Source organism: Catharus ustulatus, chromosome 7 (genome assembly GCF_009819885.2).
Source record: "Catharus ustulatus isolate bCatUst1 chromosome 7, bCatUst1.pri.v2, whole genome shotgun sequence".
NCBI lineage: Eukaryota > Metazoa > Chordata > Aves > Passeriformes > Turdidae > Catharus > Catharus ustulatus.
In genome coordinates, this window is record NC_046227.1 from 32,260,139 (window position 1) to 32,276,118 (window position 15,980).

General features: G+C 37.9%; 1 protein-coding gene across 8 annotated transcripts in view; it reads right to left on the reverse strand.

Annotated features, from left to right (window-relative positions):
- The window catches only part of NCKAP5 (NCK associated protein 5), a 380,845-nt gene that overhangs the window by 72,978 nt on the left and 291,887 nt on the right, over window positions 1–15,980 (reverse strand). For all 8 annotated transcript variants that reach the window (XM_033064246.1, XM_033064245.1, XM_033064249.1 and 5 more), the window contains 2 exons: window positions 14,042–14,080; window positions 8,745–8,864 (listed from right to left, as the gene is read on the reverse strand). In XM_033064246.1, the coding sequence (XP_032920137.1) occupies window positions 8,745–8,864; window positions 14,042–14,080 (159 nt within the window). The remainder of the gene's footprint in view (window positions 1–8,744; window positions 8,865–14,041; window positions 14,081–15,980) is intronic.

The following is a 15,980-nucleotide window of genomic DNA, read 5'->3' on the forward strand; positions in this document are numbered from 1 at the left end:
CAGGACACAGACAAATCACTGCCCCTTCCTGCACCCAGACATCACTTAGTGACTAATGGAACACAGCCTGCCCACATCTAGAGAAAGAAAGAAGCAGGAATACAGACTAAAAATGCTAAAAATACAGAAAAACTCAAGGCTGTCAATATCACATTGTTAAAGATTTAATGACAAAGGTAACTTTTCCTTTCAGCTCGTCCTTATCAAGAGAGATACCCAGATGGTAATTTAAGAGTTAAGGCACTAATGGACTCTTCAGTTTCACTGAGCACCTTGTGCTGATTTTATCTTGCAATACAGTATTTCACATTCTCAGCGAAGTCAACAGAGATTTAGTCAATAGTGCCACGGCCTTTGGATGAGAATTTGAATCCTACCAGTATCCAAACTATCATTAAAGAAGATAGGTCATTTGGGAAACAAAGGAGAGCATTAGTAAAATTCAATAGCAAAAGATGGGGTTGGTTCCTTAGGTGTTTTATGATTCATTATGAGTAATGTTTTATTCTAATTATCAACCCTTTTTTCTATGTGCAGTATATGTAAGAATACACAAAAAATATAAAGTATATAACAGGAAAATTTTTTTCCATAACAGATGGCAACAGAAAATACCTATTGAGTAATCTTATGTGCTTCAACCCACTTAGCATAATGTTAGTTTGTTTCATTTGATGGAATGTGTAATTTTACATTACTAACAATTCACACTGGCTTTATGTAATCTGAGCAGTTTAAATGTTATGAAGCAGAGCACTTATTGGCACACCTATTTCTCAGTAAAAGAGCCATGATTCTGTATTGCTTCACATTTTCAAAGTGCCACTGCACTTAAATAACAGTAACAAAACCACAGTAATAAAGTAAAATATAAATGAGGTTTTATATGTATTAAGTGTAACAACAGATGAAATTAATCCTTTATCTATTATTTGTTTCATGTATGCTTTTGCACATTTATCCCTTCTTTAAATCTCAAAGTTTTAAGAAAATAAAAATGAACTACATACTTAGCTCCATTAGTGTAATAAAAAGAAAATCATAGATCTGCAATAACAAAGGTTATAATTCTGTAGTGCTTTAGAATTTCAATAGATTCCCACTTTAGCACAAGACAGAGCCCTTTAAATCTTTGAATTAATTTTATATATTCTTTTGGTATTCCATTTGAGAGTTACAGGGTGTGAAATATGCACCATGACAAGAAAACAATTACCCTGCACACCTGTTGCATGAGTACACTGCATTTAAGCAGGACTTGCAGTGAATAATATTTTATTCCAGTGTGAAATCCAAAATGAGGGAGGCTTTAAAAGCTGACCTGATGATGTGAACTTGCACCTTTTGTAACAGGTCGTTTGTAGGAACCACATCACATACTGTGAGAACATTAGAACAAATCCATGCTAATTTTTGCTATCAGAATGGCTATGAGATTTTTTCCATTTAGAAAGGAAATCTGAATGACTGACTCTTGACTTAAATACAGCAACTGTATACTAAAATAAATAAATTGCAACCTGCACAACCAGCAACATATCAGACAACACATGGATGTGTTGGTCACACAAAATATAAACACATGAGTAACTCAGAGTTTTCACTAAGTTCACCAATCTGTAAGCAGCCTCTGCACTTACACTTGACCAGTTATGCAGGGATTCACATGGAAAGTTGCTAATAAATCTTGTTAATATATTCAACAAACAGAACATGCTGAAAGAGCAGCCTCAATTTAAGCATTGCTGTAGGCTAAATATAACTGCATGGAATAAAAAAACATGTCTTTTTAATGTTTATTACAATTGTGAAGCACTAGGCAGGTTTGGAAAGGAATGCAGTAATATTCTTTCCTATTGTGCAATTCCTTCCTTTTTAAAATTTATTCCCATATGGAATATACACAATGAAGAGAAAAACCATGAACAATATTCTTGTACTTAATTACTCTGTCCACATACTTGCTTAGGGTTTCAAATGCCATATTGGATTCCTGCCATCATGTGGATCATCACAGATAATAAAAATCTATGCATAGTATAAAGAAAAATTGTTGGTTCACTCAGTGTCAGTTGCTTATTTTTCTTTGTCTAAAAACTGGCAGTAAAATCTCACTCTTGTTGTCCAGACCTGTCACATCAGCACAGCCCCACCATTCTCCTGACACGTGCTTACTCTGAAATACTCTCTTTGCTCTTGAATAATCCCTTTACATTTCTTCAAAACTTAAAAAATATTGCTCTCCTCAGTCAAAATCATTCATAAATACTTCACCAAGGATCACTTGTGGCTTTCCTGAAAATTACTTGCTCATTTGATTTGCTGGTTTTGCTTCACTGTGGCAATTTATTTTCATCAGGACAATGGAAATGGCTCATTTTTAGACTTGGTAGCTGAAATTTATCTATTTAAAATTGTATCACAGAACGTCATGTTTGTGCTTATGTGCAAAGCCTTTCATTGGTTTTCTGTGGAACCTCTCCAGGCTAGTTAAAATACTTGGACAGAGGAATGCTGAGCAGCTGGGGGTAATTTTCTCTTAAAAGCATTATCATTCTCATCAGAACTACATGCCCTGGGAGCCTAAGTTAATGTTTTGATTTTGTTTGAGAGCAAATTGGTAAGAATTGAATTGCTGAAACAAGGGACAACAGTCTGACAAGAAGGTAAATCACCAAAACACAAATTACTGATGGAGCAAACCTATCAGGGCGGTTGATCTAAGTCCCTGTTAATAAAATTCTGTTCTCCACTGACCCTCTCACTGTGCTTTGCTTTAGAGTTTGATCTGTTGTGAGGGATCTTTCCCTACCTCTCCTCTCATTCCACCATCTATAACAAACATTTTTGTGTTCCTTTATCATCCTGCCTATCTGGGAGCTTCTTCCAGGGCTGGCTGCATAACAGATACACCACTGAATTCTTTCAGGTGTTGTGCTACTGCTGTGCATTCAAAATCAGAAATCATATGGCTGAGGGAGATTAGATGGAGTTCCTCCAGAAGGGAGATGTTTCCTTTCCTTTCCTCATCACTGACTTTTTTGCTCACTCATTTATCTAACCAATTGGCTCTCCTAAATATTTTATCTCTGTAATATTTCTTCAGCATATATTTGGAGCTGCAAGCAGGGCAAGTAATAAATATGGTTTATAATATATTATTACACGTTGATGATTTAAGCAGAGATGAATTACAGACTCAAAGTTTTGTGTTTGTGTCTTCTCAGATATTATTGGTGAGTGAGGACATGGAACAAATAGTAAGTAGATAACAATTTAATGAGATAATGCAAGATTGGAAACAATGACATCACCATCCTCACATGAAGAATGTTCTTTAATTTGTTCTTAAAAGTGTCAAAAAACTTGAGTGCTCCATACTAGACCATTGTCTTGATTCCTGATATACAGAGGCATTCCTATAATTTCTCATGGCTACAAGGCTGGAGGCTCTTGAAGATCCTGGGGTGGGATTTTCATGATGGTAACTGTGCTCTTTGGTAGCCTTGAGCTGGAGGAATCAATCCAGCAGACCTATGGCCTGAAATCATCTCAGAACCATAAATAGAGTAAAATCCACTCTTACACTTCTTAAAAGAAGTTCTACTAGCACTGTAATTCTTGGACAAAGCTTAATGTACTAGTTTAAACTTAATATATCTCAAACATGCTTTACATTTATGTGATCACCTTCTCTGTAGATACAGCCCTGGAGATTGTCTTATCTTGCAAGCACTATTCAATTACTGCTGAAGAAATTAGCAGATCTGCAATTAATTTCTCCTTTAAGTCCTGATTTCTGAGTGATGAAATATTCACTACAGATGCTGCCACACCTTATTTATGTTTATATGTTTACAGAGGAGAAAAGGACAGAGTTTGTTCTAGAGGTGGAACTTTCCTGAAGATTTGCAGAAAGGAGTGCCCTGACAATCTGATAGCTACAGAGGAATAAATGTGAAGTAAGCAAATAAGCAGGTCAGCTGCAGGACTTTCACAACTTTAAATACAATTTGCTGATTTGGTATCAAGTCTGCCGCTCCCTTGAGAGCCTGCAGGCACCTGACTTCAGTGAGAAGGAAATTCTATTGCTGCTGGGCACACAACAATCCACTTACAGAAATGTACTGGAACGCTGACAGACTGTTCCTGACAGTGTGTGATGATCTTTAGGTTTAATTTCAAACCCTCAAACACCTACTCTGTGGAACACTTAAATAGTACACAGATCTCACTGCTGTAAAGCAATGCAACTTCACTTTTAACCTCCTGCATTCAGACTCCATCATGTCTAACGATGTCTGCACCAGAGGTCAGGCTCTGAGCCCAGACATTCCATCTCCTTTTGTCAGGTCTTAGGGCAATTAAGTGCCCTCTTCTTCTCCCCATAAATAATAATGTCATTGGTGCAATTTACCCCTTCCTGCTAAGTTGTGCAACTGCTCCCATCACAGTCTGTGCAGCCCCACTCTCTTGTACATCAGGGCAGAGCTGTCAGGTTATTAAAAGGGTTTATAGCAATGCAGTCATCACAAAGTAATTATTATTTAACCTGACCACCTGAGAATTCAACACTCTGTGGTGTAGAATTTTAGACAAAATTTTAGATGCAAAATTAAACAGTGTGGATGGTCCATGAGTAATAAATATAATTAATTTAGCCAGAGAAACACCAGGAGAAAATAAAGGCTTCAGGAGAACCCCCTGCTTGGTTCTGGGGTTGATAAAGTAGAATTTTTATGATAGAAATAAAATGGCAATGAAAATATAGTTTAAGATCAGGGATATTGTAAATCTTATGATTAGAAATATTATCTTATACTTTCCCAACTATGAAAATTTTATTACTTATTTAATCAAATAAATCAACTCAATAAATTTTGCTACTTGCCACTTTTTTATCCCTTTTCACTGAAAAATCCTGTATGGTTTATAAAAAACCCCTGTGACAACAACTTTCTGGGTGAAAAGTGAAAGCAAGATTTCTCCCATGGGTACAATTCATCTAGCAAACATCTAGAATTTATGTAAACAGAGCTATATAATATTTTAAAAAAAATTAAAAGGGATATTTATAAGAAGGCAGCCCATGATCCCTGTCCTATCCCTTCAGCATCCTCCTGTATATCACTTCCACACATTTCTCTCTTCACTTCTAATCCATTTTCCTCTACTCAATTTTAAATCTTTGACTATTATCCCAAATTCTTTGTCTCACTTGCAGATGATGTACAAGGTGGATCACTAAAGTGCAGTTCCTGATTTTCTTTCTCAACCCCTCTTGCTGTGACAGGCAGAATTTAACATCTTTTTAGCAGCCACACTAACAGAGGAAAATGAATGCTGCTTGGGCAGAAGCTACTCTTTTGTGCTAGGTTTTAACTGTAACTATTGCAATTTCTCAGATGGTGCTGACACAAAACACTTTTCCAAGGCTTCATCATTTTAAAAGAGAGAGATTTCCTGAATATTATAAAATAACAATAATGAAAAAAAGATAATCAACCTTCTCCTTATTTATCTATTCTACTACTGCCTCTGTAAATCACACACTTCAGCTACAAAGAATGTCCCCAGAAAGAGAGGGTAGCTCTTAAAAATGTCTACAGTATCAGAGGTGAAGAGAAGAAATCCTGATTTATCTTTTTATCCTCCTAAAATTTTGCATCAGAGACTGCATTACTTATCTTTTCATGACAGGGGTGACACAACTTCTGTGTCACTCCCTGCAGGCAGTGAGGACACCAAAATTCCTGGTAGCAAAGAGCTTATATGGCAACACACACATTCACAATATCTCAACACACATTGCTTCAAAAACACTGTTAGGCCCTCCAACTTCATGAGCACTTCCACTTTTTGTAAATGCATGGAAAGTAATACTTTAAACACCATTTCTGTAGTGCAGGATTCCTGAGGATTCATGAAAACCATATGACATGAATTAATTTTTTCTTTAATTGGTGGCAAAATGAGTGTTTCTTTTGAACTGTGAGAAGCATGAGCAAAACCAACACAGAGCAATTGGTATGGAGTGCAGGCCATTGCTCTGCAGTCAAATTGAAAACACTTGAACCAATTCATTCACTGGGAAAAAAATGTGAATGATCTGATAAGGCATATGAACATAAGACATGTGAATCATGTATTATTTGTTTGCAATCATACACACAAAAACTTAGGGCAATGGTAAAATCTACACTTATATTTAAATTCTGTTTTTAAAAAAGAAATCTATATTTCTGTTGAAACTTGAGAAGGCAAAATGTTTACAGTTTACAAATTAGCTTCCTCTGTAATACAAGAGTCTCCTGATGTCAAATATGGAATAATTTTATGGAAATACCCAACGAAATCACAGAGGCTGATATGCAGAAAAAGTAGCTAGCATTACTTATTTTTAGCTTGTGCCCTCTACCACGGCATTCTTCAAAATCTGTAGTTTTACTGAGTTTGGCTACCCCTAGGATGAGATTAGCATTAAATAAAATTGGACTGTATTGTATCAGAGGGTACAGGAAAGGTGAAACCACCCCACATCCCCACCCCCAGTTAGCAGAATTTGCCCAGTCCCTTGATTGGGGTCATGATCTGACAGGAATGTCCTTAAGCACATATTTATAACTTTTCTGTAGAGTGACACATTTAAACCAATATTTACCTCCTGCTCTAAATCTGGGCTGTGTGCACTTCCAAGAAGACATAATGCAAACTGTTCTTTAATTTTATGCAGGCACACAACAGTATTTGCTCAATTTCAGTCCTAAGAAAACATCCTTCTTCAGATACTGCATGCAGGCTTCAAGATCACAGACTACATGCCATTTATTCAAGCCTGGAGTACAATAAGAGGATAATTAAAATTCTGGAAACTCATAGATTTCCTGTTTTGTTTGGTTTGGATTTTTTTTGTAAAAAAGGACATATTAAGTGTTTTAACAGAACTTCTTCTTTTTCTCATATACACTGCAACTCATTCTCTGCTTTTTTTCACCTAGTGGGTTAAAATCTTTTGATAGAGAACAGACATAGCAGCAAATTTTTGCTCCAGGGAGAGCTGGACTTTCTGAATGAACTTAATTCCCTTTTGTCCTCAGCCAATAATGACAAATCAAGTGAAAAGGGGGGAAAAAAAAATCTATGTACATTAGTTCCTGCCAAACTGTGCAAGAACAATGATGTAAAATAGTTTGAATCCCTCAGGAAAATGTGTTAGATCATTTTGTTCTTTCCTCCACCTGGTGCAGGTTCATCTCTTTCAACTTTTTTTTCAGAGCTGCTGCACAATCCAGTTTCAAGGATCTCAAGTCAAAGTTGATCCCACTTTCAGATGTTATCTAACACTTCTGTAGCACTCCCAGAATAACCTGGTTTTATTGTTGCCACACAAGGAATTGGAAATAGGCACTGCATCTGTAATAATGAGTGTGCAGTGTGTGACTTCTGTGCAAACAAACCCCAAGCTGACATCAGTTGGACACAGGAAAAAGAAAGAAAAAGCTACCCCAAACCAAGAAGAAGGAGCAGTTGATGAGATTGTCAAAAGCAGAAGCGAGCAATGAAGATCCACGCTGTGGTGGATGTGTCAAAACTGTGAATGGATAAAGATAAATCAGTTCTCTGTATAGGGGTCTGTGAATGGATGAACTAGGACAGGAAGCAGGGGACAAGGGACAAGAAACCAGAATAAAGGAGGTCTGACCTAGCAGCACCCAAATCAACACAAAATCAAGAGATGGAACAAAAACCTGAGGAAAACTCAAGAGCCCAGATTGCTGTGATGGTGACTTGGCACCACCCTGCCTGTGCTTTAGAGCTCCTCAGTAAATGCAATTTGCCCTCAGCATGGAGATTCCCTTGCCTTTAACATCAGCTGTGAGCAGACTGTGTTTCTGCAGAAAACCCAGCTCACCCTGATGGGAGTCAGCAGCCCTCAGCCTTTGGACAACAATGCAAGGGCCAGATTTTCCTCTGAGATACAGATGCAGAGCAGTGAGGGTTTAAGATACACATTTAATATCATTTATGTAGCTGACATGTCCTGCAAAGTTCTAATTAGTCCTCATTTGCTGTTCTCCTAGCTCATGGTCAGATTTGTTGGAACTTCTGCAAAGCAATTCTATTTCTACCAAAGGATGACAAAGTGATGGGTTCATTCACAATAACAGACATTGCCAAATGAAGAAGAATACTGAAACATCTCTTAATATTCCAGAATGGCAAATGGGGGAGACATGGGTCAATTGGTTTCTCAGCTATATCCTCCTATAAAACATTGGCAAAAAAAAAATCACTCTAAGCCTGTGAAGATGTACTTAAACCCTTGCAAGTAAGCTGAAACCAGGACAGTATCACATATGGCAAAAGTTAAATAAATGGGCTGTCTTCTCACAGGAAATTACATTGTTCACCATCAAGCAGGATGTTAAGGAAAAGGAGCTTCTCCCCTGCAGAGGGATAATGAACCCATATCATTCCATTTATCATAGCGAAGAATCACCTAAAAAAGTAAGTTACTCTGCAGGTGTGCTCCTCTCTTCAGATTTCCATGCAATATCAGAGCTCACTGGCACACATTTTCAGTTTCAATGGGATCACAGTACAGATAACAGATATTCTTCTAATATATTAAATCTATCAACTGTCATTTCCCACTTACTGCCATAGCCTTGAAAAGAGAAGTATTTTATAATTTTAAGAACTATAAAGCTCATAGCTCGCTTCCTGCAAAGGCCATTTCCTACCTGAAGGAGGAGGTCAGAAGCTGGTTTGACTTTCTGCTGGAAAAGCACACTTAAAGTTCGATTCTGTTGTTCCAGATCAAAAACTCTCATTTTCAGCTTTATACATTCCTCCCTCAGACCCTGCAGCACAAGGGAAAATAGTAAGATTAGAAAACAGGTAACAGAAGCACATAAAAAGCTCTAATGTCAGATGCTAAGAAGAAATAAACACACAAATTTTAAAGTAGTATAAATCAGAAAAATGTGCTACTTCATTTTCTCTGGTTGTTTGATCATCCATTATAACATTAAAGAAAATCTTGCCATGACAAACAGTAGCTACCTGGAGCCTCCTTTCAGAGTTTTCTGTTAGCATAAAAATGACTTTGCTAGCAATGTGTTCTATTTTGCAGCTGACAAAACGCATAAAGCGGCAATTAATATGTGAATATTGTCATAAGTATGAGCTAAATAAAATGCATAAACCATATCAAACCAGGCAGAAGTTCAAAGTGCCACTGTGCTTTCAAGGTACTCCTCTAAAGTCTGATCCCTTCCTTGCCTTTCTGGAACAACCAAGGCAGCATTGCTGTGCCTGTTGTGGATGGGCTGTGTCTTCCCAGACACCCCAGGATGTGCCCAGGGGGACAAGAAGTGAAATCCTGGCTGTATGAAAATAGTGTGGCCAGCAGGACCAGGGCAGTGATTTTTCCTCTGTATTGGGCACTGGTGAGGCCACACTTCAAGTCTGTGTCCAGTTCTGGGCCCCTCACTCAAGAAAGACATTGAGGGGCTGGAGTGAGTGCAGAGAATGGAGGTGGGGAAGGGTCTGGGACACAAATCTGATGAGGAGCAGAGGGAGCTGTGGGTGTTTAGCCTGGAAAACAAAATAGAGGATCTTTACACTCTCTACAACTCTCTCAAAGGACATTCTAGCCAGATGGGCATTGGTCTCTTCTCCCAAGCAGCAGCTGATGGGACAAGAGGAAATGGGCTCTGGAATGGCCTCCAGGAGAGCTTCACATTGTATATTAGAAAATATTTCTTATGGAATGGGTTGTCAAGCATTGGAACAGGTGGTGGAGTCATCATCCCTGGAGGGATTTACAAGCTGTGTAGATGTGGCACTGGGAGACAGGGTTTGGTGGGCTTGGCAGCACTGGGTTAATGCTGGACTAGATGACCTTAAGGGTCCTTTCCAACACAGGCAATTCCATGATTCTATGAAAAAGATTTTAAATTGGCCATTAGAAGCAGAGTTGGAGTGTAAAACCAGTCAAGCCAATAAAGTCTTTCAGACACAGCTTCTATCTATCTATTTATCTATCATCTATCTATCTATCTATCTATCTATAATCTACCCATCTTCATTGTAAAACCTGCTTTTCCTGGTCACCTGAAGGAACACAGGATTCTGTCAGAGAGAGGATTCTGGACACAGTGCAATATCTGACACTCAGCTTTTCAGCATATTTAGTGCAGCTGCCCATTTTGAGGCAAGAGAGCTTCACAAACCAGGAAAAGTAGTCTTCTAATAAAGATTATATGAAAAAATAATAAGCTGCAGCCATATATGGTTTGTTTATTCAGTTTTTAAAATTTGCATCTCCAAAATCCTTACCCTTATTTGAATTTAGGACATTTGCTGCCCTGTGGTATTGCCTAGCTTGTATGAGGGTGGAAAAAGAGGCCTCAGCACCCCCATATGCTGTCCTGTCAATGCCATTAAACCACATGATGACCTGGCTTGATGAGAAAACAACTCAGAGGGGAAATTGGAGTCAGATGTAGCTTAAATTCTTGCCTAGAGTTGCTCCAGTCTCTGCTGTAACCAGCACTGAGGTTATAAGAGGTGAACACACAATAAAATATGTTCGTCTTGAGACTCCCAGAAAACTGTAAACATCTTTTTTATGCATATGTATCAGATTTTATGAATACTGGATGAATGCAGTTATTTTCTCCTGATGGTTTTATAACATTTGTTTTAGGTGGCTGTCAAGTGGCTGTTCAGTTGAAATTGCAAGAGCCTTCCAACACAACCCTCCAAAAATCTTAAGGCTGATGATTTCTAAAGCCCTGAAGCTTTGTTTCCTGTCAGTGAGACCTCTTATCCCTGGTCTTGCACAAGGCAATCTCTATTAGGAATGCAGATTGCAAGCATCAAGACCCATCATTATCTGTCTTTCACAAATCACAGAATTTAAAACTGAGCCTTGGCTGTTACAACAGTGCTTAACATTTCAAGACTACTAAGGGCACTGAACAGGAAAAATGATTCACAGAAACTAACAGTGTAGAAAAAAATCAAATCTTAGCAAGGCCTCTGCCCAAAACCTTCCTATCTTACAGTTTTAAAACCGTAAGATTTATGTTTCAAACTTTAGAATTTCTATAAAAAAGTGAAATATAAGATAGCAGATTACCCACCCAGATGCTATAAACCCTGCCAGTGGTAGCACACAGCACAGAGGAGAAATGAGGCACATAAAGGTAGCAGTATTCTGGTAAAATAAAGTCTGAGTTTAGAAACTTGAAGTCCTAAAATTACCAATTAATACAACTATCAAATGTCTGAAGCATATAATTCTTCTCCTGTGGGCAAAACAACTAGCTATTAAGGTAGCAATCTCCCAAGTATTTAAAGCACTCCTAGGGTTTCAGTATAAGTGATATCTGAGCATCTCTGTGGTCTTGCTTTATCTCTTCAGTGTGAACGAGACTCACTCTTCTCCAAAATGGGATCCAATGCCCTCAGCAGAGGTTCCAGAAAATACTGCTGTCCCTCTGAACATGCTTCTTCCTGCTTTAATTAACACTTAATTAACTTCTTTTTATTTAATTGATGAAAATGGAGAAATAGCTTTCATAGAGAACGCAGAGTAAAAAGAGTAATCTCCTGAATACACCCCTATGGGGAGATTACAATGGTCAAAAATATATTTAATTAAATCGTTTAGCTCAAATTTCAAACTGCTGATTCAAGTCTTATATGGGGAAAAAGAAATTTAAAATCCAGTTCTCAGATTAGCTCATGTTGTATGAGGAGTGGAAGGAGAAAGAATGGATGTTCTCAGTATTACAGCATACAGGTTTACCTCAGTTAATTTTGTTGGATATCTGACTTCTCAAATTTCCTAGAGGCAAAATTTTCTATTAGTAAGTGGTAGAAAATCCATAGAATTTTGCTACATAAAATTGTGAAATTATGCTGCGTGGCTAACTCAGCACAAATTCAATTTAATGTAGTTTCTCCAGTCACACCAAAAAAAAGTCTCTCATGTCTGAGAAATTCTATATGTATTGTAACAAATTACATACTTGAAAAGTGAACGTTTAAGACTGTAATTCCATTTCAAGGATTCAGTGACATTGATAAATCACTCAAGCTTTGCTCACTCAATTTGTGTCACCAGAATCTCTCAGTGGGATCAGAGTCTTTCCACGTCCCGGCAAGTACACAGCGCTTTACTCGTTACGTTACAGCATGTCCTTAATTTAAGGGAAAATTAGCCCTTGAGGGATGATTTCAAATTCTCAGCAAAGCCCACGCAGTGTGTGCTACTGTACAAATCATCCTTCTCCTTTTGTGAGCGCTCTCAGCTTTTCTCCATGTCTTGCTCTGCTCCAGAGGTGTGTTATCTCTCTGTGGCATGGCTGACTCTGTCCTACTGCTCAGCTGCATGATGGTAGATTTATCTGTTTACCAGCTTCTATTTGGATTCTCATATCTACCCTTTTGGGACTGGTGTGAGGAGTGCAATTTCCTCTTTATTGTGTGCTATTGTGTTCCTGTCTTTTCTTATAAAAGGACTTGTATGAACGGTGTCAGGAGCACTATAACAGTTAATATTCATTAGCATTTAGAAAAGGACCCTCTTTCCTCTTTCTATGGATATTAAATTAGCTGTTATTACTCAGTAATAGGTAAGCAGCTGTTAAATCCCATCAACCCTAAGTAAATCACTTTATTAAATGTATTCAGATCTGTTTTTATTGTATCCTTAGGAACTCCTTGGTTCCTCTGGGTTTGGAAGGATTAATTACCAAGGAAGTATGTAGTCATCAAAATGTCTGATACCTTTGCAAAGGGAATCAGGAAGCTCCTCTCTCCATTTGGGAAACAGTCAAAATATTCCCAAACTAGAGATTAATATGTTGATATTAACCCTCTGGTGAGTATTTCACCACACATGGTTTGATAAGACAAAATATGTATGAGGGTTTTTGTGAATATTAACAAGGGAAAAAACCTCCATTACCATTTAGACTGTATTGAAACACATATTTAGGATTTTTTTAGAAAATACCTCAAGTTATATTTCTAGCAGGTTTCACAGGAACAGCTCTGCAGTCCTCTGGTGATGCACAAGCCCTACTCCTATGTGTAAACAGAGAAATAAGCACAGACAGCAGCAGGGCAAGCTTCCCTGGATGTCATGGCTTGCCCAAATCACCTCTGAGCTGCAACATTTCCAACTGCTGGAAGGCAGTATCCCTCTTCAAGATTAAAAAACTTTGTTGTGCATCTAAAAATCATGGGATGAGCTTGATATTATCAACCGTGTCTGTCCCCTCTGTCCCCACTCTTGCCTTTGCAGGGAGCATTCTGAATGAGGTGCTGCTGGGCAGAATTACATGGAGGATGATAAAGGGAGGCTTTGGAGCCAGCCCTCAAAAATTGTTTGCATCTAGAACACTTTTGTGCATGTGGCAAGAGTTTTTTTTTATTATCTTAACTTGGTATTTCTTGCTGCATTTTAAGAACATTATTACTTGTCCTGTCATTAAGTGTAGACAAAACAGTTTATATTCTCCTTTGCACTATCTGCTTTAAAAGACTGCATTTATGTCTCTTTCCAAATCTTCTTTTTAAAACTAAATGATCCAAAACATTTTAATAATGCCACATCCATCAAGTGGTCTAGACCTCACCAAGGATCATTCCATGAATATTGAAATGCTTATAGCTTATGGTTATAGAACTTTATATTCTGTTTGTCTTTCCCTCTTTCTCCCTCTGGCAAAATGAAATCACAGAATGATGTTTAACTCAAAGACCACTTCAGAAAACTGGAACTTCAGACATGACTTGGTGCAGAACAGATCTCTGTAGAAACCACAGTGAATCTCTTCATTGTGCCAGGTTTACAATCATCCTACAAGTATTCTTCCTATGCAGTACTTCCCCTGCTTACTGAATGTGTGAACATAGTTTAAAAATGTATACTATTTAAGAATATATACACATCTCTCAAATAAACAATGAATATCTGCAAGCTTTAAGTTACACTGAAAATATCCAAATCACAACTTACCTTTTGAGTAAGTAGAGCCTGAACAACCTGATTAGCTACCTGAAAGAAAAAAAGTAAACAAATTTACATATGTTATCCTGTGTGTGTATGCATGAAAATACCTTCTTTTGTGGCCTGTCCTGGTTTCAGCTAGGGCAGGGTAATTTCCTCTCAGCAGCTGTTACAGTGCTGTGCTTTGGATTCAGAATGAGAGGGGGGTTGATAACACACTGATGGTTTTTGGTTTTTTGCTAAGCTGTGTCTATCCTAAGTCAAGGATCTTTGTTATTATCTTGTCTCATGCACTTCCAGTGAGGATGTTCACAAAAGAAACTGGGAGGGAGCACTGCTGGGACAGGTGACCCAAACTGGCCAAAGGGAAATTCCACACCACAGAACTTCATGTGATATAAACTGGGGGAGTTGCCAGGAAATAAACTGTTTTTATCTCAATAAACAAGTTTTATCCTGATTCTTCTCCACATTCCATTGAGCAAGTGGCTTTGTGGTGTTTCATCTCCAGCTGGGCTTAAAACCATGACAATCCTTTTTTGGCACCCAATGTGGGGCCCAAAGGGTTAAAGACTCATCTGACCAGAGTGAGTTAAAAGGTTGTTATAAACATTCACTGTATTGGTTTCACAGTTACCAGTGGCTTTGCACTCCACTTTACACCTACAGCCACCACCACTTCTAGCATTTTCATTATTTACTAATATTTTGATCAGATAATACCAGTAAGAATACATGTGATGAAATGTGATGTGATGAAATCACATCAACTACTTTTGTGCTAGCCTTCATTATAAGAAAATGTGCACTGTATCAATTGCAGCATGACATGAGGGACATTTGATTAACTTCTGTCTTCTCTTCTTTGCAGTAGATTAAACCTTCACAGTTCTGTGTGTGGCTGGAGTGCATCAGCATGGATTGACTGCATTCACTAGAGCACATTTTTACCAGCCAAGGATGGAGGCCTGAATGTTTTCATGAAGTTTAATTGTTTCTTGATTAAATATTGACAAAAAGGTACATCTATCATGACAAGCAGAAACCATAAAGTGCCACAGAAAATTAAAGACCCTACTGTCATCGAAATGTGGTTGGAAGGCATTCACCCCACATAGCACAATTGACTTGAATGAGATTACACAACATTGATTAGCAGAACTATATATTCAACAGGGAATTTTTGAAGTTATTTATTTTATACACCCTTTCTAATTCATGTTTACCAGCAAGGATAGGGGCACTGAGGTGGAAGAAGGAGGGAGAGAAAGAAGATTTTCTGTTGGTGCTGGCTAACTTGAAGGTTCAAAACCATATATGCACATGTTATCACACAATGTGCTGACTTACCATTTTGATCCTGCATTTAGGTAGAGCAAGTAGAAATGTGTCTCTTAGAAAAATGAGGTTTTTGTTTAGGTTTTGGTTTACAGAAATTACAGTAAAATTTATGCAGTATCACTAGATAATCTGCATTGATTCTTGTTACTCTTGGTAAATTAAATAAAACCCCCACCACCACTGATATAAACTCAGATGGGAGCAAAGAGCTGCAGCAGCTAATTCACTTTTGTAAATAATTTACCTCTGCTAGATACAAAAGCTACATTTGATTCACACTCATAAAATTGCCTAGTATCAAACTTCCTTTCTAGGCTGGTCCATAACTTCAGCCTCTGGAACAAAAGAAAGCTCTCTACATGATTTAACAGAAGACACAGACTAATATTAGAATAGTAATAACCAACAGAGGTAAACATGCTAGGGTTTTGAAAGCCCATGTGCCTTGCCCTGCAGGCTCTCAGGCTCTCCATCCAACACTGTTCCTTCTGGCAGGTGCTTTAAGGTCTGTTTGCTCTACCTGAAAATTGAACAAACCACAGCGAACACATTATTTCTTTACTTTCTGACACCGAGTTACTTTACCAAGGAAGAACTAAAAGGTTCT